This window comes from Chelonoidis abingdonii, chromosome 2 (genome assembly GCF_003597395.2).
Source record: "Chelonoidis abingdonii isolate Lonesome George chromosome 2, CheloAbing_2.0, whole genome shotgun sequence".
Lineage (NCBI taxonomy): Eukaryota > Metazoa > Chordata > Testudines > Testudinidae > Chelonoidis > Chelonoidis abingdonii.
In genome coordinates this window covers 234,328,546-234,355,920 of record NC_133770.1, presented here as the reverse complement: position 1 = coordinate 234,355,920, position 27,375 = coordinate 234,328,546, and the positions used below count along the sequence as shown (strand labels likewise).

Below are 27,375 nucleotides of genomic sequence, written 5' to 3'. Positions count from 1 at the left end.
TCTTGAGGCTGTGGTTTGACATTCATCCACACTGCAAGTCACAGTGGGACTTGGGCCCTAACCCACGCCACAGCAGGATCCTAGGACAGACTGATTTGTGTGTGGACGTAAGGGATGGAGTTGTGCTAAAACGTGAGAGTCCTGGCTTAATGTGTAGTGCTGACATACCCTGAGGATATGGCTACACTGCAATAAAAGACCTGGTCATCTGACTTGGGCTTGTGGGGCTAATAATTGCAGTGTAGAGTTCCAGGCTCAGGTTGGAGCCCAAGCTCTGAGATCTTGAGGCTCAGCACCCAGGCTGAAGCCCCAGCACAAACATCTACACTGCAATTCTTAGCCCTGCCTTGCGAGACCCTCGCTGGCTGCCCCAGGCTTGGAGACTCCATGCAGTGGGTATTTCCTCACAGCCAAGAGGTTCCCTGGGTGACTTGCCCAAGGACACCCAGGAAGCTGTGGCAGAGTCAGGAACAGAAACCCCAGAGCTCCTGGGTCCCACTTAAGTGCTTCCTGCCCCCTGCTTTAACCCCTTCCCCACCCCTTCCTGTTCTGGCTCCTCTCCTTCCCCTCAGGGCAGGGCAGCAGCGCTGGGCTGAGGAGGCACCACAGTAACTGGCAGGGGTAGGGGCGGCGGAGGAGGTGGCGGCTCGGGGGTGCTGCAGCGCCCCCTCTCGGCACTCCCCAGCCCCGTCCTGGGCACCCGCGAATGGCTCTTCACTCGCGAGCCCTTTTGTGTGAAACACACTCGGAGCCGCGACTCTGGAAGCGGCGCATACGGTGTCCCTCCCCTCCTCCTGGCGAGCAGCACGGGGCAGCCATTCCGGGGCCAGCCCAGCAGAGCGCCTTCGCCTCGCCCGCCTGCCTGACGGGTGTGCACTAGCTTCCCCCCTTCCCCACTCCTCAAGGTGGAGAAACGAACCCTCCCTCCCCCCAACACTCACACACTGATAGAGATTTAAAAAAAAAGAGAGGAGGGGGGAGAAGGAAACAACTCAGAGACTCCAATAGAGAGCGAAATCTACACCCAGAGCTAGCGACCAGTGCATGTGTGTGCAGGGAAAACAATACTCCAAGTTACCTGCCCTGCTCTAGGAGAAGAAGGAGGGTTTGCTGCTGTTCTCTTGCAGACATCTGCAGACTGGTGCTTTTTTGGAAGAGTTTTTTTTTTCTTTCTTTCTTTACAAACCACCAACGGATGTGAGGCAAGGAAGGTGTTTCTTTTTCTCCTAAACTCAGGCACCTCTTGCTGATTCTTCTCAACCTGCTTGGGGTTTTTGTTGTTGTTGTTTGTTTTTGTTTTGCACGAACGTTAACCAAAAAAAGAAAGAAAAAATAAAAGAAAAGAGGAAAGGAGTTTGCTTGATGTTTTAGTGAAATGGACGTAAGATTTTATTCACCACCTCCACCACCACAGCCTGCAGCCACTCCTGATACCCCTTGTCTGGGACCTTCTCCTTGCCTGGACCCCTACTACTGCAACAAGGTGACTTGTGTTTTGTTTTATTTGAGGTGCTTTATGTGTGGTGTTGTTTTGGTACGCGTGAATGGGAGCTAGATCTTGGCAGGCTGCATACTGAGTTAACCTCTCAAGGAAAGGCAACCACACTAAAGCCATTCTTGCGGGGTGGGAGTTGTTTGCGGGGGGCGGTGTGGTAGTAAAATTTTATATTTTAGGCAAATTCTGGGTGTTTTCCAAACACCCCGATGGTGCAGGAAAGTGAGAGCGTTTTCTCTGATTCCTGGCTTCTTGCTGGGAATCTACTCGTGTGTGTATCTCTCTCTCTCGTGGAATGACTAAAATAAAATCCCAGAATAATCTGGAGGAAGACGGGGTGTATTGGGAGGTGGGGAAGGAGAGAATTTTTCATAACGCCTCCCCCAAACTGGAAGTCTAGTGAGCTATTCTGTACATTTCTTTCTGAGAAACAGCGTGGAAAAAGGATGTCCATGTGGGATATTTATGAACAGGTAACTCTGTCTTCTATCCCCCACTCCCAAACAAACAAACTAAAGATTTGTTTTCCCAAAGTCAAAACATAGTGGAAAGCTCTGCGTGAACCCTCCAGTTCATGTGTCAAGGCTCACGAAAAGCCTGTACTTAGCAATTTGTGATGACGGGACCACGCTTTTTATTTTGTGTACAGAATTAAATGGGTAGTGACAAGTTTGTTCTGAACAGAACATCGACTTTGTTCTGGCTGTGCAACTGCGTTATTAATTCCTCTGTAACTTGATTAGATCACTGTAAATAGAGTTATGTCTCTAAAGAAAGAAGTTTACTACAAGAGCCCGGGAGAAGGAGGAAATGCAAAGCAGGCTAGTGTTATTTACAAAAGACCCAAACACTGGGTTTACTTATACTCGTTTTGCTGCTCTGATCCCGGATCTCTTCGCGATCCGTTTGCCCACGAAGAGAAGAGGGATATTTTCATTATTACTGTCTCAGTGGCGTGAGCCAGTTGGTATTTTATACATGATCTGCACTTTCTTTTCTGCTGTGGAATGGGCTTTGCCCATGAATAAAGCGCTAGCCATAGGAAATAATCAGGAAGTGCAAGCTGCCCAAAGCACTTTTTGAGCACACGCCCGCCAGAGGAGAAAGCTGGGAACAAGCACTTATAGGAAGGTGTGTTTAAACCTGTGTGTTTTAGGCTTTTGTTTAAAATCTGGCTTGGAACGCTGCTATTGCAGACTGTAGTAGATGTTTTTGCAGTGCAAACTCTGCTGCCGTTAGTGTATACAGTCAGCAAAGAGGCTTGCTGCTTGGTATTTCTTTCAGAGAGTTCTGTGCCTGCTTATTGCCACCCAGCCTTTGCAACACACACGCGGAGAAGAGGGAGATGCCCAGTGCAAAGGAGCAGTACTCCCAGTTTAACTAGTTTGAAAACACTAGTGTGTTTTCTGCTTATCCATTGTCATGGTGGGTTCACAAATCACAATACAAGTCATAGAGATATTTAGGGCTGTCCCCTTCACTTCTGGCAACTGCATAGACTCAGTGATAAAAATAAACAAACAATAAAGTCAAATATAACCTGTTTAGAAGCAGTGTGTGCAGCATTATGATGAAGCCCCCCTCAGTATTCAGGAAAGGTTTCCAGCATGATCTAACCTACCATTTGCAACATAAGGGACCAAATTCATCCTTGGTGTAACTTTCTTATAGTCAATGGCGTTAGAGAATTCTGGATTAAATCAGGCCCCTTGTGACTGATGCCAAAGCAAGTTTCAAAAGAGATCCCAGAGGAACGTTTTTTAGCAATCTTTAAGTAACTGCGTTTTTTAGTGTCCACGCAGGCTGCCCTAGAGATCAGGAGAAGTTGGGAGAAGAGTAAACTTTGTGGGGTGGGTGGGATACAGCTGCGTTCAAGAGAATATATGTGGTACACTTTAAATGTTCAGAGCAATCATTACGGTACTGCTTTTGGTCTGACTTGCCATATACAGTATTTTCTATCTTTTATTGTAAATTATAACCTTAAAGTTCTGGAAAGTAAAGAAGAATGGAGTAGAATTAATGACATATGCACCAGAGTGTCTGAAGACCCATTTGGCAATGAAACTGGACAAACGTTATTAAACCTATCAGTGATTTAAAGCTTCAAAAAGAAGGTAATGACTTGAATACACATTTCACTTGTCATTCTTGAGAAAGTGGGCCAGATTTAATTTAAAAGTTAAATGCTTTGGAAAATCAGGAATTACTTTAATATATTAAATCATTTTCCAATTAAGTGCTTTAAATCATTTTTGGTTGGTTTCACTGCAAATCGAATAAATTAATTTAGAAAGTCGTTTTCAGAATATTTTTTTTTTAACTAGCTGGTTGAAGCTTCTTTTAAGTCATGCCATGTATGAAGGAGCAAACTGTTCTTTTTAAATGCAAATAAGGCACTCATTCTGTAGAGAAGTTGTAACTCTTCTATTTAACTTAGCCTGGACTGATAATGGACTTAAAAAATGCACAGTCATAAGACATAATTTTTATGCTTGGAGATGACTTACTAGAATATTTCATATAAGATACCTTCTACAGCATGAACATGTCTCTATCAAACATCTTTGCCACTGATCATTGATTATATTAAATGGACTGAATAGGTTTGCTAGGCCCTTGAGATGCATGCATTTACTGAACATTTCATTTTCCACCTCTTCCCTCAGTTCCTCGACCCAGCATGATTAACATTGCTGTGAAAACTTATCTGCTCCGCTCTAAACACTTAGTTGCTTTAAAAATATTCAGCCATCACTTATTTTCATTAATGTGTTTTCAGTGGCTTGGAGGAGGTTCCTAGAACTTATTTTCAGAAAGTTTGGTGAGCTATATGCAGATGATATCTAAAAGCAAAGGGTATCATTTGCTGGAGTATGATGGATCCATGTTCCAGAGTAGAATGATGGTCTAGTTTCGTTTGATGCTGTTTACCTTGGGCTAAATCTTGCAGTCCTCATTCAGAACAGGGTCCTGCTCTCTTAGAAATCATGGAGGTTTTGCTTGAATGATGATTGCAGGGTTTGGCCCCTTATCTGGATTTTTTTTAGGTTAAAAATTAAAGATTGTTTGATGAACTTTATTCTGTTATATATTTACTCTAATTAAATGGCTGCTAATTTAGATACATTGCCCAGCTAGTCAGGGACTTTAAAGTTTTATAACTGATCTGTTAACATAAATTTTATTAATGATCAGATAATTGTTTTAGGCTTGAAATTATGCAGTCCACATATGCATATGTATTGTGGGTATCTATAATCAGAATGAATCACTCTTGATAGCTTCTTAAAAGAAAATACAGTAATGTAGATCATACAGTCCCATATTTCTGCTCAACTGCATTTCAGGTGGCAGTCTTTGTTTCAAAAGACTGCTTAGATCTTTGCTTTATAAACTTAGGCATAAATGTTCAGAATCTTATTTTAAAATTCCTCCATTTACTGTAAACGCACATTATGCTTTGCATATCTTGCTATGCAGACTTTTACTTGTTTCTCTCATATAACCCATGGAAGGAGAAAAGTGAAAGAACAATGCAAACAATGTTGGTTATGGCAACTGTGTGAGGTATCTCTTATACAAACAGACAGAATGGATGGTATGCTGCTGTATATAGGTCAGCCTTTAAAATAACATAGTGGACAGACAGATTTAGGCTTGAGGTAATACTGTTCATCTCTTGAAACTTGAAGCATAACTGCATTTCAGACATTTATGGGCTAATAAGAACAGTTTATTCAATTGATGTCTGTTTTAAGTAACATCATAGCTCTTAACTGAATTTAATGTTACAAAAAGAAATCATGTTTGATAAGCACACTGCATGAATTCAGTAGTAAAATATTGTCTGGGTTTTGTACTATTTGAAGATGTCAGATCATCAGTTTAAATATACCTACACAGCAATAATATTCCTTCTTCTTTCCTCGTTGTTCTGCCATCTCCAAAGTCTGTTTCCACAAGTATTATAAGAAGAGTTGAAACATTTTCATGTTTTATGTTTTCATGTGTTGTTAAGTATCTGCTTACATAAGGATCAGTAATATAATTATATTTTGACACTTCTAATGACAGGGATGCTGACCCCCGCCAACAATAGGAGAGAAAATAATGGCCTTCACTGCTCCCAATGGTTAGCCTTGCAGAATTATGCACTGCATTCTGGTCTAGCTAGTTCAGAAATAAGGAAGCCTACAACTCATCCATTCTGGATGCACAGATAGTTGTTAATGCAGTGGAAAAATATAGCCTGATTACAGAGAAATAATGTAGCTGTTTAAAAAATAAGAGGAAACCCTCCTCTCCCCTCCCCCCATCAAAGACTAAACAAAATGAAAAAGCTGTGTAATACTGAAGTGAAAAAATACGGGTAATATTTCATAAACAGATAAGAGTTGTTAGTGACTTGATTTAAATGGACTGAAGTATTTCAGTATTTTAGAATATTTTACATTTTCAGGTCTAACTACAACATGGATATTCCTCTTTACAAAATGTCCCATGAGTGTACATAAGAACATAAGAACGGCCGTACTGGGTCAGACCAAAGGTCCATCTAGCCCAGTATCTGTCTACCGACAGTGGCCAATGCCAAGTGTCCCAGAAGGAGTGAAGCTAACAGGCAGTGATCAAGTGATCTCTCTCCTCCCATCCATCTCCATCTTCTGATGAACAGAGGCTAGGGACACCATTCTTTACCCTTCCTGGCTAACAGCCATTTATGGACTTAGCCACCATGAATTTATCCAGTTCCCTTTTAAACATTGTTATAGTCCCAGCCTTCACAACTTCCTCAGGTAAGGAGTTCCACAAGTTGACTGTGCACTGTGTGAAGAAGAACTTCCTTTTATTTGTTTTAAACCTGCTACTTATTAATTTCATTTGGTGACTCCTACTTCTTATATTATGGGAATAAGTAAATAACTTTTCCTTATCCACTTTCTCCACTTCACTCATGATTTTATATACCTCTATCATTTCCCCCTTTAGTCTTCTTTTTTCCAAGCTGAAGATGCCTAGCCTCTTTAATCTTTCCTCGAATGGGACCCTCTCCAAACCCCTAATCATTTTAGTTGCCCTTAGTGTAACTTTCCAAAGTCTACTTTTTCTGGTGGCTCACTATGTATACATTCTATTGCTGATATTCCTAAATGCTGGGATCTCAGAGAGCTCTAAAACTAGAATTGTATATCAGTATTTTTGAGGGATTTTAGTGTATTACATAACGGTGGATGATTAAATTAAATCTTTATGTTGAGTAGGGTGTCTTTTTTTTTCTTTCCCCTGAACAACTTTGGTCACTTAGTGTACGACAGTCATACCTAATATTTGTTGGTGCTTCTTGGAGAAAATATTAAACTGTCATGTTAATGTTTTCATCTGTTGTTGATTTTTACAAGCTTTGAAGCCTTATAATGGGTTTCAGAGAAATGTCATATATTAAGAAGTTGAATGAACTTCTCTTAGATTAGACCCTAGTATATAGTCCCAGAGATATAAGCAAACCGCAAATATATCTGCTTAGATTCCAGTATTTCTGAAAATATGTGATCCCGATTTTCATAGAATATAGGAAATATTATATATATATGTGGGCTTTTGAAAAAACTTTCTGCTGACATATTTTAAAATCATAATATTCATGATCATTCTAGGTTTTCCTATTTTGTAGAACATTTTTACATCCTTGAAAGGTAACATTTTATTGTTCCATTAGAAAATGGATTTCAGCTTTGCAACACTGCCTTTAAAATAGCTGTTGTGAGGTCTATGGACAAAAAGCTAAACCAGTACACTGCTGGATACGCTAAATTAGGAGTACACCGTTTCATTCAAATTAAAACATAGCTAATGTCACTATTCACCATAAAGAGTCACAGCTTGATCTTATGAGAAAAGTCCCATTGACTTAAGTGGAAGTTGAGGGAACTCAACACTTTCACGAGGAGCTTGCACCATGCAGTTCCCAGAAGCCTGCAAAACTTTCCTGTTTTTTTTTTAAATCAGGATTTTCCTTTACATAGTGTCACATGAAAATGGACAGTTTTTAGTTTTCCATTTTTATACTGCGCTCTTCAAATGAAGTGAATGTTGTACTCATGACAGGCAATAGACCAAAATTTCTGGAGGCTGAAATCCCAAATTGAGAGCAGACACGACAGAGAAGGAATAGTGGAAGCAAAATCTTTCCCCTGTCCTCTGGCAGTGTGACTCAATATTAACCACTTGTAGTGGTGACAGTGTGGTCTCCAGGTCCATTCAATCCTTGGTCTGTGAAATTGACAATGGTGACAATTAGTGGCAGTTATGTTTTTGTTTGTGAAGTGGACACATGTCCTGTGAACGCCTAGCATAGGCTGTAAACTCTAAAATGCTCAGTTTAAATCTGGCCTAATCATTTTAAACATTTTGTTGGCATGGGTGCTGGTGTTATACAACCTATGAACCAATTTTTTGTCCAAGGAGTAATTCCTCATTAAAAGGCTGAGTTATAAACTGCTCAAAAATGTGGTTTATAATGAAAGTGCCAACAGAGTGTTAATTATAGCAGCACTTAACATAATACTTTAAGACATGGAATTCACATTAACCTGAATGAGATTTTCTTGGTCATAACACTTTCCGCTACAGCATTCAGTTTGAAAATGGCAACATGGTAATATACTATACTTAAATATTGACTGTGTAGCATCAGCAACAACAGTAACAAAACTGCTTTCCATAACGGCCATTGCTAAGAAGCAAAATTCTTTTCAGCTTAGTTTGTTTCCCAGGATCAGCTTTCTTCAGTGTTTTTCTTTAAGCAATTTTACATTAGTAAGCCAAGAGTTTGACTGAAAATAAGAGTTTAGATTTTGATTTTGAGTTAAATCTTCAAAATTAAATTGTTTACTACAAAGGTCATGATACTGTTGTCATTTTTAATATTTATGCTTGTGGTGTTCCCTCTCCTGTGATCTTTTATACAATATATTTTATTTTTGGTTTTTATGTTTTATATGGCTATACTGATACATGTATCTAATCTTCCATTTGCAATACAAACATATATCTAAGCACTTTTCTTCAACTATTTTGTTAGTGTTTCTTGCTGGGCTGTCAGTAGATTTGAAATAGATCCTAATAGCATAGTTTCTTCCCAAGAAACATACTGCCTTCCAAGTCACAAAACACACTTGAGTTTCATGAACATCTGATTGTCTTAGCATTCACATCCTTGACTGTTAGCTCATCATGCTATTATTGATTGGTGGAGATTGTCTTTTTTTTCCAAAATACAGACTGGCTAAACACAGAAGTGGAGCTTCTTTGGTAGTGCTTTTGTCTCCTAATGTTATTGTAGATCTTTGTATGGCTTAAAGGTTCCAGGGGAGCTACAGCTGCTATTAAATTTGCTATAGTAAGGAAATCCATAATGGGGCCCAGTCCTATGCTCCTTGTTCAAGAAGAACTCCCACTGAAATCAGAACGTGATAACCTCTGCACAAGGAAGCTAGTCAGAAGGAGGAATGTGATGGATACCACATGAAGTTGAAGATCTGTCTGGACAATTATTACAGGAGACAGGAAAGGGTGTGTGTATGTATCTCTGTATATAAAATAAACTGTTTATAGGTCATCTTTTTGGTTGAAATGTCATACAGGATTTGTGTCTCTATACAACATAAAATATTTGTTCCCTATATATCATTATTATTTTGTAATATATATATAAAATATAGTGATCGCATTTGTATCAGCCTGAAATAGTAATAAATAATACAAAGACAGAAAATAATAGTAAAATGGGAAGATAACCTTTAAAAAAAGTATACTTTCTGATTTTGCAGATGCAGTTATTCACATTAGTCATAGAAACCTACAGATAGTAGAAGCTTAATATCAAAGCTAATGATTTATTTTATGTTAATGACTTTCTGCTAGGTCATAAAAGACTATTCATAATGGACTCTCAGTGCTGTGTTCATTTGCTAAGGCTAATGGGATAATCTTTCCCAAAATTAAGCTTTTTAAAGTATGCTGTTATTTTTTCAAGTTAACTCTTGAAAATGTATTACAAAACTAATCTTTTAAGAACTGCTTGTAACATTAGTAGAAAATATATATTAAATAAATAGGTTTCTTCATTAACAGTTTTACTGAATGGAGCAATGTTTCATTTATGTTTTATTTTATTTCTCAAGATTAATATTCATGAATTGGAGTTGTTAATACTTTGATAGTTTGATCTTAGTCGAATCAGGTCTTTGAGGCATAGCTGTTTTAGTAGATTGTGTGAATAGAACAGAAACCCTTTTTCTTAAGATTGCTAGCCAATGATTTGCAAAATGGTAGTAAAACTCTTAGTTTTGCATTGGGAAGGTTTTAAAATCATGTTTACAATTAGTTATAACCAACATATTTCAATAAGAGATAATTTGCCTACTAAAGTTCACATAATGTGCTAATCATGTCTAGTGGTTAATAAAGGCCTCCTATCTCACTCCCCTGATGGCTATAAAAGGCTATTATGTTCATGGCAGCAGTTCAGGTACAGCTGCTGTGTGTTAATAATGCATCATTGTCCCACTAATAAACACAGCAAAGGTCAGCACCCCCAACCACCTAAAACACCTAGTCTCTTTCCAAAATATTTATTAACACCTTAAAAGCATTTATATTCATTTCAGTTAGCCTGATATCAGTTAATGGCCCTCTAGAAACTTGTATGTTAAAGGTTTTGCAACCTAAGCTGGGTTGTGGAAAGATTAATAGATATTCACGTTAATCTTTCCTCATAAACATTTTTTTTCCATTTCAGCAATCTGTGGTTGCTTTAATTTAGGATTAGTATTTCTATGGTCACCTTTACAGTTAACTTGATGTGTTGCTTATTATGCTAGTTTTCCCTCAGTTAGCTTAAGATTGTACTCTGAAGAGAAGCATTTTTTCAGCAGCTAGGACCTCTTAAAGAAAACATAATGAAGTGTGAAAAAAGGTGTGTGTAATATATATGTACGTACACCCCCTTCTCCCACTTACTTTCTTTAGAGTTCATATGTATGTTATGTTAGCAACCTATTTCTTTCTTATATTTCCCTTTTGGCATTAAATGCAGTATTCATAAAGAGCTTAAAATTTATTTTCTGGAGACAAAGAACATGTTCACATGGAATTTCCATTTTGCCAGGGAAACATGCAAATCAATAGACCAGCACTTATCTGCATTAAAATTAGGTATATTGTAATTTATGGGCACAGTGCTATTGTATTTCTTTTGCATAGCCTCAGATATTCTTTAAAGTAACCCTGGCTATGTCTTCCCAGAGAGAAGCATAAGTGTAAACTGAACAAGATCTCATTTTCTCATCTTGTACTGTTGTCTTTTGGTTTCTGTTACTCATTTTGAAAACCTTATATTTTTTTTCCTATATGATTTGCAGACAAATGTTCAAAAGGCAGAGAAATTTAACTACATATTTGTCATCAAGAGAAATGAAAAAAAGCCTAACTAGCTGAAGGGTTTCTCTCTTGTGTAGCATAGTCTACAATGGTACATTTGTCATGCTTTAAATATATAATACACACAATAAAATATGTGGTGGTGCAGTTGTGATGTATCTAGTGTCTGGCTCCTCTGCTATTGTTTGTAGTCTTTACGGTTGTCATACGTTGTTCTTTGCACATCATACCCTTACAGCAAAATTTGACACAATTTCTAGCTTTCAGTCCTGCACCGTTTTCATTGCACAATATACACGAGTTTGACAGGGTGTGTTGAGGACAACTCTGGCAAGCAATTGATATTTTGAAGTGGCAAGCGTTTCAGCAGCTGCCTGCTTGTGAAAAAGGAATGATAAGATGTACTGTATTGTTAGTTTCAGGCAAAGCACTAAGGTTTAAGCTCTGTAAAAATGTACACATTATTTGTTAGTGGTAAAGCAAGCCTTTTATGTTTTTTAGAGCTTAGCTCTCTGGCTGATGTGAACTAGAATGACATTGGTTTAATGGTCAGTAAATGAATAGGAGTACTTTGAATTTGAACTCCTGCCAATTTTGCACCAACAAAGAGACTGACAAAAGAAAGATTTATGTGAAATGCAAAGCACAAGCAATTTTTTTGGGGGTGGAGGGGAGGGTGAGTAGAAAAACCGAACAGAAATATTAACACAGCCTTGTAATGATACTAAAATTGTTAAAACACATCCTTTTTACATGGCTCATGAGCTACAAATCTAAGCTGTTTCATCAAATGTTCTTTAAAACCTGTTGTATACACATAGTCTTTTAGAATATATTCATATGGAATTTACAGTGTGTTTTTCTAAATACCACTCTGTGCCCTGAAGGCCTGTTGGCAGAACATCAGAGTTGTCCACTGCTGGAGTTCCCAAGTCTCTCTCTACCTAGTAGTGGGAAATTGTAGTTTAATCAGTTATGGCACTTTCAGTGTGTAACATTCATTAGTAAGGCAATTTGTCATGACTGTTAATAGTCAGGATGCATCTGCTCTCTCTTCAGTTAGAGGGCATGATAAGTAAAAAGGCAAATATTTCAGCATCTGATATTAACTTGTTTCAGAATTGTAATCCAAGGTTAGTTGCTCAAAACACACACAGCAGCAGATTAACAAGCACAGTATATTATTTTTTACTGTGCCCTGCTTTTATAGATTTATGACTTTAAAGTATAGTAATGCTATTGTGAGGTGTACATTCTTTGATTAGATATTAAACAGTAACTAAGTTACAGGCATGACATCTTCACTGTTCATTTGAACAGATTCTAGGTGCATAATATTTTCTAGAGAGACTCACAAATGAAAATGTAGGTAACATGCAGTAGTTCTGAAATACTAATAATAGGTTCACAAACTGTGAATGTTTAATGTGTTATTTTAACTGGAACATTTTGGTAACTGGACAGTGACTTCCCAACTTTAATTTCTGACCAGACACCTTAAAATGTTAAAAAGGTCAGCTGCTAGTGCATAGCAAACAGATCAAAATGTCCTCTTTTCCCCAATAAACTGCCCTGTAATCATTCTAAATGTAAAAGGTTAAATTGTTTCCTACAGTCAAAAAGGTTAGTTTTTTTCACATATCTGATAACTTTGATGTATTACATAATATCATAGCTTAGCGTAGAAAAGCTTTTTGACATATTTTTATTTTTAATGAAAACCCCCAAAATGTTGAACATAATGATTTCTTTAGAAATTCAACCCAACCTTGGTAAAATCCATTCTTGCTAGTAACAAAAGCTGTTACTGTTTAAGTTCCTGTTCAGCAGTTAGTTGGTATGCTTCACTGAATGTTGTCAAAAAGGCTTTTCTCTTGATTGACAACCTTGTAGGAATGTGAATGGAGATTTTAATTGCATATCATGTGTGCATATCAGAGTGAGTGGATTCACTGACTCTGCTTAGCTCCATATCACTACAGGTCAGCCATGCCCAAAATACGTTTTTTTTAAATAAACAATTGATATATTTTCCAAAGAAGGGGGGAAAATGTGTGTGGAAATGAGGAGTGAATTACAAAGCAAAATACTTATGTGGTTGTAAAACTTTTTCAGCTGAAAAAAATGTGTTCAATCATTTTTTAGAATGTTTTAACAAAAATTAAGATGTATTTTGATTATGTAATTCATTTCAATTGTAAGTTGGTCAAAGACTGCCAGAACATATTTTTCTTCAAGCATTTGTGAAGAGAAATATGTTTATCTTTCAACTTTTTATTTTTCTGAAGAGTACTTTGAACAAAATTAGTTAAAAAAAATAAAGCCAGTGGAAAAATTGACTGCGCTGGACGGCTCTTCAGTAACTTGCACCTTTACATAAGACATGAGGAAACTGTGGGTTTTTTGTCCATGTGAATAGTGATGGGTTCTTATACATATTGGGTCTGGTCCAGTCTTTATTTAGGCAAAACTCTCACTGATTTCATGGGGAGATTTTCCTGAGTAAGAACTGTAGGAACACATCACTTAGTGGTCTGATTGCAAAATGGTATTTTCCCATTGATTTCAATGGGAGGATTGGGCCTTAAATGCTGAATTTCTTTCTTTTTTTCTTTTTTTTAAGTAAACAATGTGGTGTTGTAAGATGACATTGAGACATACACTTAAACATTTTCCATAGTGAAACAAGAGCTCAGCTAAAAATAGAGAAGCCAAAAGTTCACTATGACAAATAGAAATGTTTCAGCTATCGTGTTACAATATCTTAAACCTGATTCTCGTTTTCATTTTAAACCAAAACCCACCAATAAAACACCACCAATTGTATTTTTAAATAATCTGTTTTAAAATATGAACACTGAAAGAAACAAAGTGGCAAGGTGGCTTTAGGGAACTTTAAGTGGAAATCAGGTACTGCGCACAATAGTTTGTACAGACCCTTTATGTGGCTTCACTGCTCCAAGAAGAATCCCAGGAAAGAATTGTGACTAGTCAACAGTTCCCATCCTAGTTCCTCTGTGCTCTGAGAATGAAAGTACTCCCTTATTTATGTCTCCTTACTTCCTTGTGTAGGGCCATATTACATTTGAACACGTTGGCTGTGTGTGACTGTATGCAATGTGGGGATGAAGGGTGTAAACAATTAATAGATTTGTAAGGCCTGAAAGGGACCTTTAGATCATCTAGTCTGATCTCCTGTACAACAGGCCATGGAACATCATCCAGTTACTCTTATTTTAAGTCTAAACTTGTGGAACCTTGATTCTGTGCTCTTGTGCATCCATTCTGTGCACCAAATGAGCCAGGGATCTTGTGGGAAGAACAGGATGTGACTGTGTAATTAAAACTGTATTAATAGTGCATGAGCACAAGGGGGCAGAATTAAGGTTGTCAGGCACGTTAAATCTGGGATTTCCTGACTTTTGAGTATTTGATTTCTCAATCTAAACAACTTTCTTTTAATGTGGCTTTTTGTTATGTGATTGAGGGTATGTCTACATTGCAGTGTAAACCCAAGGTTTAAACTCAGGTTCAAGCCTAACACCCTTTCTGTCTACACACAAATCATGCTAACTCAGCTCTTGGACCCAGGGGCCCAGGACACCAGAAGGGTGGAAGGTCTGGGTCTGAGCCTGAGTCAAACTGGGACCCAGGGTTCAAACCCTATTGCTTTTCAATGTAGATGGAGCCCCACTGGACTTGTGCTCTGGGAGTCTGCTGAATGTATTTAATAGTCCCGTGGACCAACTTTCTTTGTCCTCTGAACAATCAAGTTTTTCCCACATTGTACTATGAACAAAGTGTTAGAGCAGTCACATTTTGGGAGGAGTCTAGGAAGTCTGGGATATGGGTGATTGGACTCAGGCTCACAAAATGCAGTGTAGATGCTGGAGCCTTAGGCTGGGACCCGGCTTTCCACCATTCCTAATGTGGAGTAACAAATGAGTGTAGACACTCAAGCCCTAGGTTAACAAATCCAGGGTCTGCTAACTTTGAGTTCTGCTAACCTGAGCTTACATTGCAGTGTAGAAATACTCTGAAGACGACATAATTCATTCCATCCATTCCCATCATGCATCATTAACAGGGTTTGATCCGTGAACCTCTTTGATATTGCAGCTTAGACTGCCACTACATTAGCTATGGGGCTAACTGTATTAGCTGGTAGCTCAAGGAGGGGATGGGCTGCTGGTGCCATGTTTTGGGTCCCAGAAAGTGGTTAGGTGAGCTTGCACCAACTCTTCATCATTCCTTTCCACTACAGATGCTCTTGCAGCTCCCGTTGTAGGGTCTGTTGCTGCTTTGATTGTGCAAGGGCCCAACTTAAGGATATTTATGTTTAGTTATTGTTTTGGCATGCTGCCAAAATTTTCCTGCGGAATGCAAGTACAACACAGGAAAAAGTGATTTTTCTCAGTAAAACCTCAACAGAATTTCCTAAGAAAAGGCACTTCTCTACCTCTGTAATATAAAGTGATTGCCATTGTTTTTAAAAAATATATAGTGTTCACTTAAATATACTGGTTTGCTAAATTTTCTGGGGCTCTAAGGAGGTTTTTGCATGTAACAGTGAGAGCTCAGAGAAGAAAAATGTACTTTTGAAGTGAGAAATGTAGGTATTATTCAGTTGACTGTGTTTCACTTTTAAAGATGCCATTACTGTAATGAACTTTATCAGGCAAAGAACATTGCAGAAAAAGTATTAAAGCAATCCCTGCTTGTGTTATTCTAGTTAAGCCTGTGTCCATGTAATTCACTATTTTCAGGAACTGAAAATGCATGTATCACTGTTTATTCTTGAATGAAACAAGACATGGAGCACCTGTTGAAATAAAACTTGATTTCACTCTGGAAGCATATACTTCCTTTTGTTTTTTGATTTTTTCTAATAATGTATTTGTCTGTGGACTCATGCACAGCAGGAAGAGAGACACAACATCCTGATATAGTTTAAATAGGCAGCAGATTTCTTAATTCAGCTCCAGTAAAACTGTCCAGGAATAACAGGTTGAGTGCAACCTGGAGCAGGGCTACTCTTAGTCCTCTGCCCAACAAAGAATTAACTGGTGTTCCAGCACTATTTCTGAATCTCGCCCTTCACCCTTTCCTTATGTTAAGGTTGTGGATACTAGCAAAAGGAGTCGAGCCCCTTGCTGAACCAGACAAGGAGCCCACCCACAGGGGATAACCCTCCCTTATTCCTGCTCTCATGCTTGGGTTCACCCAGGAGCTGTACATGCCCTTAACCAGGTACTGCTCTGTACCCATGCCAAATTTCAACATTAACACACTACAGCCCCTGCTTACTAGATGTTCAGGATACTGAGAGGATGGTGAAAAATCCATGCCAATTCAGTGAAGGGTGGGGGGAAGGAGGAAATGCCTTCCTGCCCTCAAAAGGCTCTGTGAACTCAGCATGTTCAGAAACACAGTTCTACACTAATCTCATAGGTTGCAGTGGGAATAGCAATCCTGGGGAGCCCAATGACTGCACCTGAAAGGGGATGTGGCTTATGTGACTTCCCACTATGTGACAGCCAATCAACTCTGTTTCCTTCAAACTATCCTATTGTCAATGTGCTGGCAGTGCATAGCCTGCACATATGCAGCACTCTTCCCTTCTCCCCAGGTCACACAAGCATGCAGGGTGCGATGTCAGGGATGAGGGAGTACCTTTGGAGTTATCTTTGCCTACTAGCTTGGAGAAAACATGATGCTGAGGGGGCACATTTTCAAGATATACAGTAGGAGAATAGAAATAATAAGCTGAGTACACACATCTCTGTATATTTCTTTTAATTCTAAAATATTTTGTCCTGCTTTTTTAAAAATATGAAAATTTGACAGTTAATTAAAAAAGTGGGCATGGGATCCTTTGCTATCTTGACTTTTGAAAGTCAGCTATTCATCATAAGAAGTTATTGCCCCACTTGTAATTTTTAAGGTACATGTCCATTATAGCTCCAAAGGAGACATAATGCTCTACTGGGCCAATGTTCCAGTCCAGAAAAGTAGCCAAGTTCAGATTTACATAATAGCACAGCTATTGATGTCAGTCAGGTCCAGTTATTTTAAAAGTTTCATAAATGCACATGTACAGAAGTCATTATGGAACATCAAAGGAGCTATCAGAGAATCCTTTTGTGACAGTTCCATTTCTGAGGTCATCCACAGAAATGATGGAAAAGTGACCTCCAAAAGTAAGATCATGGAGGGAGATTAATCCCCAGGCCACCCTAGTGGTGTGTGTGTGTGTATGTTGGGTTTTGGAGAGTGATCCTTTAACACAAAAGCAGTTGAGGAGGAGAAGAAGGCCTTCAGTCACACTGCTTGGACTGTTTATCCAGAGATATCCCCTGCTCTAAGGTGAGAGTCCCTTTACCCCCCTTTTTTCTGCCCCTGAGGCTAGGTGACATATCTCCCTCAACTATATTATTTCAATCCTACTCCGTAGTCCAATACATCATGTTCGTGAGCACCTCAAAGGGAAGAAGATCAATTAAGAATTCAGAATTATGGAGCACAGGCAGCCGAGAGCTCATTTACACGGGTTCTCCTTCCACTTTGCCAGTCCACAACTTCCTATTACAGAGGCTTAATTTTTGTTGTTGTTGCCGCCTTCTCTGCCTGTATAATAGATCAGTGTGCTGCAGGCCCATTATCTAACTGTAGGAATAAGAAGGTAGCAAATGTATTCTGCTGGATTGAGTTTTGTAGGGGACTGTCGGGGCCATTGTCCACTGATGGCACCTTACCTTTTTTGGACATGTCAGGAGAATGACACAAGATGTTCCAGCAAATGCCATTCTCCAAGTGGGTTGTAACATCCGGAATAAAATTTCACCGAGGAGTGGAGGCACCTCAGAGGCAGACCCCCTATTACATGGATTCCTCAAGTCTGTTCTGATGTTGGAGTCTTCAGCCGTCAAGCCCTTGTGACTACATTGGAACGGACCAAATGTCGAACAATCACTACAGCCAACTGTTCGGCTAAGCATTGAAGAAGATGACCCTAAGGAAATTAAACGCAAAGTGGAAATGTTTGAAATAATGTTAAAAAGCCTCTTTAAATCCACAAAAGCAAGAAAAGTAGAATTAAGGCTGGAATTCCATCATTAACTTGAAACTTTCTAGTTACTGCAGCACATGTTGTATGAAGGATTATCCATTCTTTGGCAAGTCCTGCAGTATCTAAACACTTTTGGATGGGCTGAGAATGAAGTTTCAGCTTAACTCTGAATTTTCTTGCTTTTATGGGTTTAATTTTTAGATTATAACAACATTTCATGGAATCAATTTTTATGCAATTCATTTGTAGGAGAAGCCAATTTAGTAGAAGTAATTGCTGTTATTTAATAGAAGTCTGTCACAGTAGATTTTAAAAGGTGAACTCCATTATATTTTATATTTTCATGACAAAGCAATGTATGTTACAGATGAATAATTATGGCAAAAATTGTTTAAATAATAATTCAACAAATCTCATATTTTCTTACCATTTTGTTCTTTACTCTAATAAGGTTTGGAACAATGACAGCAATTACACCTTCACAGTGCTTTATTATATGGGTTGAAATATACTTCTAAAACTCTTATTACATTTTACGTGCACCATTTGATGGCTGTCAGCAGCTCTTCTCAGTACATTTTCTGGTTCTTAGCATCTTGTGTTAAAATCCAGTGCAGTGCAAATATAAAGCTCCCCTCTCTTCGGTGTTGAATTTTTATTATGTTTCAGCATTTATAATAATAACCCTAAATTAATTCATTTTAGTACTGGACCGAATTAGACTTGAGTATTTTCCGAAGTAGGGATCTATATGTAAAGGACATTTCTTTTCTGTCTAAACACAGCGTGTGCAGTGTACAGCTTGTATCCTGTACTGTATGTATCTGTATCTCTAAATTAGTTGGTATCACCTCTGTTCTAAAACTCCCTTTCTTCCTGTGGTACTCTGAAATTGCCTTTCATACCCAGTGTAACCTATGAATTGCTCCTATGAATGAGTCACTCCAAGGTTGCTGGTCTTGCTTATAACTGCATTTAATGTAAAGTACTGTGCTCTGCGTTATGTCTGTCTTGGAACAGTGTCTGCTGAGATGGAAAAACAGAATGCAATACCAGAGTACATTTAAATGTAATGACATCTCCAGAACCTCTCTTTTGTGTTACAAAAATAACAGTTCTTTTGCCCTTATCGGTGCTTTGACATTTAGAGAGTGTGCAGCCTGCAGCCCTTACCTGGGCAAAACTCCCACTGATGTCAAGGTAGAGTTTTGTCATATTTAAGGACTGAGGGATTAGGGCACATGTCAGCTACATAGCCCCCTCTTGGATACCTTCAGTTCTTAAATAAAGATGTATATAATCTTTCTTCACTCCAAATACCCTACAAATTTCTTATATTAACAAATGACACATCTGGCCCTTAATTTGCAAGATTATTGCATTTTAAACATATTGGCAGCTAAAGACCTTTTATTAAGCATATTGAATATGTTCTCTCTGCAGATGGAAGAAGAACTGTTTTTCCTCCCAGCAGATTTAAGTAGACGTACATCGAAGAGTCCAACAAATGCAAATATAAAAACTTTTACTTACGTATCTTATCTTAAATACAATAGCACATTTGTTAGCCAGCTCTTATGCAGTTAAAGCTATGGTTAAGTTTCATTTGAGACTTACCTCCCTCTATAACCTTCCTCAAAAATTCTCTTTCTGTGTTAAGATTTCCCTGCTTCATCTTCACCCAGAACATAAGAACATAAGAATGGCCACAGTGGGTCAGACCAATGGTCCATCTAGCCCAGTATCCTGTCTTCTGACAGTGGACAGTGCCAGATGCTTCAGAGGGAATGAACATAACAGGGTAGTTTATCAAGTGATCCATCCCCTGTTGTACAGCTCCAACTTCTGGCATTAAGAGATTTAGGGAAACCCAGAGTGTGAGTTTCCATTCCTGACCATCTTGTCTAATAGCCTTTGAAGGACCTATTCTCCACAAATTTATCTAATTCTTTTTGAAACCCTTTATACTTTTGGCCTTCACAACATCCACTGGCAATGAGTTCCATAGGCTGCTGATGTGTTGTGTGAAGTATTTCCTTATGTTTGTTTTTAAATCTGCTGCTTATAAATTCCATTGGGAGACCCTGGTTCTTCTGTTAGGTGAAGGGGTCAATAATACTTCCTTTATTCACTTTCTCCACACCACTTATGATTTTATAGACACCTATAATATCCTCCTGCCTTAGTTGCCTCTTTTCTAAACTGAACAGTGCCAATCTTTGTAATCTCTCCTCATATGGAAGTTTTTCCATTCCCCTGATCATTTTTGTTGCTCTTTCTCTATACCTTTTCCAGTTCTAATATATCTTTTTTTGTGATGGGGTGACCAGAACTGTACACAGTATTCAATTTGTAGTCATACCATGGATTTATATAGTGGCATTATGATGCCTTTTTAGAAATTTAGAGGATCACAGGATTCTGAAGAATTGGTAAGAATGTGACAAATGCATCTATTGATCTCCTCTAACCTGGATCACCAACCTGGTGCTAAAAGTTTAGGGGAGCAAGGCCAGAATGACCACCTTGGTCTGATCATCCTGGCTGTCACTACAGGATGGGAAGGCCCTGTTGTTTGCTGCTAGCTTCCTCACAGGTCTACTGCCAATAAGTTCAATATACTGCTAATAGTTGGCAGAGCACTTCTGGGGTTCAAAGGCAAGCAGGACGCATGGGAATGTTGCTTTGGGTGAAACATTCCCACCACTTTCCCTGACTACATCTCTTCTCTATCCTGCACAACAGGAAACGTAAATCTTCCAGAGCTGGTGTTATGTCTGTGATTCATATTGCAGTGCACATGGCTGCATTATGCAACATATACAAGTGTTGTTATTCATTATTTTTTAAGTTATCTGTATCTTTTCTAAATCCATTTCTCATTTGGAATCTTGCACTTTGGTGGAAGGTATTTGCAAATGACTTAACTCCATGTAGATGGGCTGTGTCCATGTTTGCCTCTTAACCTATTTCTTGAAGCAGTTTTTTTGTTTCAGAATGTGGTCAATATAGGTATTGCAACAGCCGAAGATTTTCCAAAAATTCCCTGTGCAGACAAAGCTTTACTACGCCCAGTACTTTAATGTAAGTATTTTGTCTTGTCCATACTAGATATTAATGTTGGAAATGGATTAGTTGAAGGGGAGCCACGCTATCAGCCTTTCAGCAATGGATCACTTTCCTTGGATAGTAAGAGCTTGACAGACTTTAGAAATGTATTTGCCATGGTTTGGCCTCATGTGTACTTACTGGCTAATCAGCCATTTTAGCTTGAAATAGTTTAAAAGTGCTCCAGGAACCAATGTGCAAATGCAGAAAGAGTCTGAGAGTGTGAGGGAGAGAGGTCTGTCTGTCTGTCTAGCAGGGAAATACTTATCTATCTAGAGGCTGGAATGGCTCTGAGAAATGTGTTGGTTTCTCAGCTATGAATGTCTATATTTGCATTTATTTTATGGATTTGAACAACTCTGTGCCCCTTTTACTTGTCAGTGTATTGTATGTTAATGATGGATTTTAGTCATGGATTTTGCTTGCACACATTTATACTTTTATGTTTTTAAATCTATTTTTTTCATACTTAGGGTATAGTGTAATTGTTGTACACTTGCATATATCTTGGGTTTAAATTCCTGACTGAGCTCAGATGATGCTCAAAATAGATCACTTTCCTATAGAGAGAGATTTGTATAGTTATTAATATCCTCATAAAGGAGTGGGGGGAATATATTTCCCTTTAGCCCTTCATTGCAGAAAGATAGGATGCATTTTTAAAACAACTGGTGGACTGCAATCAAGTTACACATACACACATTTGAGTAGTTATATTTTGTGTGCGATATGCTTGCTTGTATGTTACACATATTAATACAATTGAAGTGTATGAACAATTGACCTAGAAGTCAAATTCGTAGACAGTCTATATAAGCCACAACTGAACTGTGAATAATCTTTCATTGGTGTAATATTTCAGTATATTCAGATACATAGATGGAACATAATGTAATATCTTTTTTAAATCAATGAAGGAGCCATAAATTTAAATTATTAACTGTTTAGATGAAACTGACTAGTCCAGTATCTGAAAAACTGATCCTAGCCAAGTGGAAATTCATATACTATGTAAATGCAAGACTTATATGGAATAGATATCAGATAACAACGAAAACAGTTTGTTATACAAATAAAACGTGTCCTATTTAAAACTTGTTTGAATTGGGACAAATAATTGCCAGTAGGACAAAGAAGGTTTTTAAAAAATATATCTACATGTAAGTAAAAAGGTATAAGTTTAATAGTGTTATCCGTCAGAGTTTGTCGATTAACTGTGATAGAAACAGAATTCTGAGTCAGCAAAATGGGATGTCAATTTCATAGCTTTGAAAGCCTTCAGAAAGCTACTTTAGTACTAGTGTTTAAATGAGAAACTTAGATTTGTAAAAGAAAAGCTATACTGATTGCTTTCAAGGGGTTTAAAAAAGCTATACTTTTGTGTCATAAAACCCCAGTAAAAGATGACATGGAAGCATTGCCACTAAATGTCCCTTTCCAATCTGCTCTGTGTTTGGTTTATGGTATTTAGGCCAAATTCTGTACCTTACACCAAGCTGCAGAGGTCCTCTATGTGGGGTCGGGAAGGGAAGCGAGGAAGGAATTTTCTACGGTGGAAAGACACCCAGAATTGGCAGTTGGCATTACTGCATCTTCTAGATTGCAGTAACTCCTATTGGTGATAGTGTGATGGGGCACACTCATCCTTAAAGCACCCCTTAGTGTCCATGTATAATGTCACCAGTATCTGTGGCTAACCCTCCAGCCAAGTCACAAAGTCCAAATCCTTCCAGGGTATCCAGAGTCCCAATGTAAAGCTCATCTTGAATAATACTCCCAAATTAACCAAAACAAAAGTCCTTCACCCTTCTTGGGCTCCACTCATATTCCTTTTTATTCTTATTAGAACACTGACTCCTCAGGCCTTTTCTCTCTTGGAGATGTGATCTTCCACCCCTCCTGGTTTTCCTCAGCTTTTCTACTGTGGTTCTCATCTGTTCAACTGTTCTCCTTCTGAAACGCTGATCCCCAGATCTTGCCCCCTTTCCAGAGGCCATTGCAGGGATCAGTTCTGTTTCTCTAGCTTTCCTAAGTCTGCCTACCTCAGGCCAACAAGAACAAGCTCCCTACCTTCTCTCTCCTGGGCCTTCTTCCACCAACTGAGCTTGCTCAGCTCCTTATAAGGCTCTGGTGCCTAATGGGTCCTTAGCTAACTGAGCCCTGTATGCTGGAGAGGCAGTGTGTTAACCACCCCACAGGTGCAGCAAGCTCTAATGTTTTTGTTTTGTTTTTTAATTTTCTGGCAGGTGACTGAAGTTCACCCCATCATAGGTAGCAGTCCCCATTGACTGAATGACTGTCAAATCCTTTTAGTCAGAGATTTCTTGGCCCCATCCATCCACTACTGTTCCCCAGCCTCTGCTGTATGCTGAATTTCCATAGATTAGGGATCTTGCCCTCCCCATGCGCAATGGAACTGCACTGGCAAGGGGGTGCTGAATGGCATGTGGGTTTGCTGGATTAGGTGGACAGTTTGGTGCCAAGTTGTCTGGGGCTGGGGTGCTTGTGTTGGTATGTGGTGAAGGAGGTTTGGGTTTGCTGAGATGTCAGGGGGAACTGGACACTGTAGGGATAGCCTGGTGCTGCCACAGGGTGACGGGGATAACTGGGTGGGTTGGTAATACCATGTCTATGGTGGTTATGCCCTGTGACGGGTGTGATTTCCCCTTCGTGATGGTGATTTGAAGTGGATCTATGTAAAGAGAAACTGTTTGAGATACATTTAATGAAGACAGAACATTTTGTAACTCCAGCTACTTTAGTTCAATACTCATAATTTATTTATATTCTGGGAGTATCCATATTTAGTGCTGCATAAATTAATAACACTATTTTTAGAAAATGCAAGATATAATCATTGTGCTATTTAATTTGGGGCTAATGTGTAGTCATGTAGTTGGGCAAGTGTACAAAAATGTCATTAACTTGTTTTCATTTGCGGGCAGTGATGTATGTGGCAATGTCTGTGAATACTCCTGCTTTTCTTATGCCACAGCTACCTCATTTGCCAAATATGGCTATGATCCTTTGTCCATGTTAATTGAGAATGGCATCCTTATTCATCATGTTCAATTTTTTTTGCAGCCATTAAAATGCTGTTCAAAGACTACCCAACTGAGAAGAACTGCAGAATAATACATGGTGCTTGTTTATCTGTTGTTGTGAGCCTTCTGTTTTATCCCACTGAAATGAATGGAAACAGGAACTATGATGTCTGTATGCAATGATATTATTATACAACAGAAATTCCTTTTGGAACATCACCATTAATAATTTAACCAGGACATGCTTAAAATAATTTCATCAGCAATATTTCTTTCTTTCTTTCTTTCTTTTGAAAAACAGTGAAAAACACATTAAGATTAGTTGTTAAAAATGGTGTTTATATCTTTGATAATAAAGGATTCCATTCCTTTGATTAAATTTATGTTTATATTTGACATTTTCCAGGTGTACATAAATTCACGTGACAGTTAAAGTCTACATACTCCCAGTACCTAGTGCCAGGTTGAGTTGAATTTGGACACATCACATAAATAAAAGTGGTTTTATGTTTCACCTTCATCTGGTAGGTGAGCACTATACCTTTTCTTGTGAAAGATAATCGGTTTTGACATGGCAAAATTAGATCCTGGCTATTTATTATCTGCTGAAATAAAAAAACATAACTGGGAAAGCATGTAATAAGTCCATTGGAGCAGCTTGCATGCAGAGTGGGAATGGGGAGGCTTTCCAATTTTATAAACTCAAGGTGATTTTCTCTAACACCTAGAGCGTTTTAATTAATTACCCTGAAAGACTGAGTAAATTATTATTTGAATACTTTATGGCATTACATGTTAACATTTCAAGGACAAAGTGCTGTACTTTGCTTTTCAATAATGCTTCATCTGTCAGAATATATCTTCTGAATTTATGCAGTATACTGCGGTGTAAAGGGTAGTCAGAACTTGAGTACTATGAATTATTATGAGAAGCCTGAGTCAAATATGATCTACTGAAATGGGAACCCTAATATTTATGGACATCTGGTATGGACCTGCAAATTAACAAAACCACAGATCATGCCTGCTTCTTGCAATTAAGATTACATTAATTTTTTTAAATGTAAATTCTTGCTTTTATTAACATAAATTTTAACATAAAAGTATTCACGGAATGCCACTAAAATGTTTGTTGCAGTATTATTGTAGACTTGACTGCTACAGACATTTCCATGAAGTACAGCTTTATGTATTTGCAGGAAAGGGTGGTGTTTCATTTGTACTTTTTTGAACACATTTACTGAACATCTTCATCAGTGGCTTTCATTTTTGACACTTTAGGTTTGGGAGTAAGTCTTAGAATGTGAGGTCGACTCGCTGGAGATACTTACTTATATGTCATATTGCATAGAATCTATTTAAATGTAGAAAGTGTGTGAAATGTCATAGGTTGTTTAGCTGATGTTTCTAACCACTGACAAGCTGTACTCTACAGATATAATCTTTCTTCCCACTGTAAGAGCACACAACCTTTTACTAACTTCATCCTAGCATCAGTAGATTAGATTAAATCCCCATTTACTGCATTATATTAATATTTTCAATGGCACACTAATCCAAGAAATAAATGTGTCAGTTTCTATGGCTACGCTGTAATGGGCACAGCCATAAGAGAGTGCCTTAAGGCCACATAAAAGACTTAATGTACAGATTGAATAGGAGCACATTATTTATTACTAAGCCATCAAGCTGGGAAAATTTAGTGATTTCATTTTTTAAATTTGCTCATTTGACCTGGGCCAATTTGCTTAGCTGATAATATTGAGTGTTTAGTACCAGGTTTGTTTGTTTTTTGCAGTCTTAAGGATAAAGTGATTCACACTAATTTGTTTCAGAATTGTTTCGTGAAATGAATGATTTTATATTCCTGTAATATTTATTGATAGTTCTTTTTCAGTTTTAGTGGCTTGAAAATTAAATAAGACTCTTACATCCTTTAGCACACTGAGGAGAAAAGCCAATTAAGATAGACAACAGAAAAAGCCTAAAAGAAAACAGATTGTACAACAACACTAAATAAAATAAACACATCTTCCTTCTCTGCCATAGAAGGCCATAAATGTTGATATTGGACTAACCTGGCAGTGCCACAGCATGAAAGTAGATTATGCTATGTTGCCATCTATCTGAATCTTAACCACAACTCAATATCCAGTAGCAACAACATTTGAAATTGACAAGCTGGTGAGATGCAAGAAGTTTCTGTATCTCATTCATACAAGGCAGGGAGATCAGTTTCCTTAGAGATAAATTATAGAGGTAAGTCCCTTGGGAAGGCCTGTCTGAATGCATACTAAAGTACAAGGCCTGCTGATTAGAGGAAGTCTGGGGCCAGATCCAAGCTAGTGACTGTAGTTATATAGCACCTACCTCCTAAATCAGAATTAGTGTGAGTGAAGATATCTGAGGCAACATATTCTGGGAGAGCTGCTTAACTCTTTTTCCATGGTATTGTCTCTCCTTGCTGTCCAAAACACAACAGTGGTTTTAGAATTTACAAATCTTTGAAATGTAGACTTCCATGCAAACTGGGCAGTCGCCACAGAATTCAACTGGTTAAAAAGTTTTACTTACAGATGATCTGGAGAATCTGCATGGTTTTTGTTTGTTTGTTTGTTTGATCCCTGTGCAGGGCTTGTGCTTATCACATCATTTTCTAAAGCTTTGCTGAAAGACAAAATTGCTCCCATAAAATATTTTCTTATGGTTTCTGAGATAACTACTACTAAGAGTTGTAGATTGCAACACTGCCAAAAGCTGACATTTCCAGAATTTCATGTCAATAAAACTGCCTAAACACTGTAAGGAGGCTGAGTGAAGACAAGGGAGACTTAGCAGAACATATTAGTGGTTTTAACGGAGGCCTCCCAAAAATTTTTAAGTCTTAAAATTTGTGTTGTGGAAGAGCCTATTTCCAGTAAGTCAAATAACCTCCATGACAACTTTTATCAACATAAATGCTAAAGAAAAATGACAGATATTTACAGTATGTACCTTATGTGGAGTGTGAACATAAAATTATAACCTATGAGCTGTTTACAAATAAAATAATGTGTCTGTGAAGTAGTAGGGACTTGGAAAAACAGAATAGAATGTCGTTGCCTCATAAGTGACTAGCATTTATGGGTCCTTTGTGGGCATTTGCCATTATCAACATAAACAGTAGCATTTTGTTCTTAAGTACTTTTGAGGTAAAGAAATCTGGTTTAATTACT

General features: G+C 38.2%; 1 protein-coding gene across 2 annotated transcripts in view; it reads left to right on the top strand.

The window, feature by feature from the left end:
* Window positions 1–794: 794 nt before the first annotated feature.
* The window catches only part of TOX (thymocyte selection associated high mobility group box), a 274,588-nt gene continuing 248,007 nt past the window's right edge, over window positions 795–27,375 (top strand). For both annotated transcript variants that reach the window (XM_075063026.1, XM_075063025.1), the window contains exon 1: window positions 795–1,483. In XM_075063026.1, coding sequence (XP_074919127.1) covers window positions 1,376–1,483 — 108 coding nt within the window. In that variant the 5' untranslated portion in view covers window positions 795–1,375. The remainder of the gene's footprint in view (window positions 1,484–27,375) is intronic.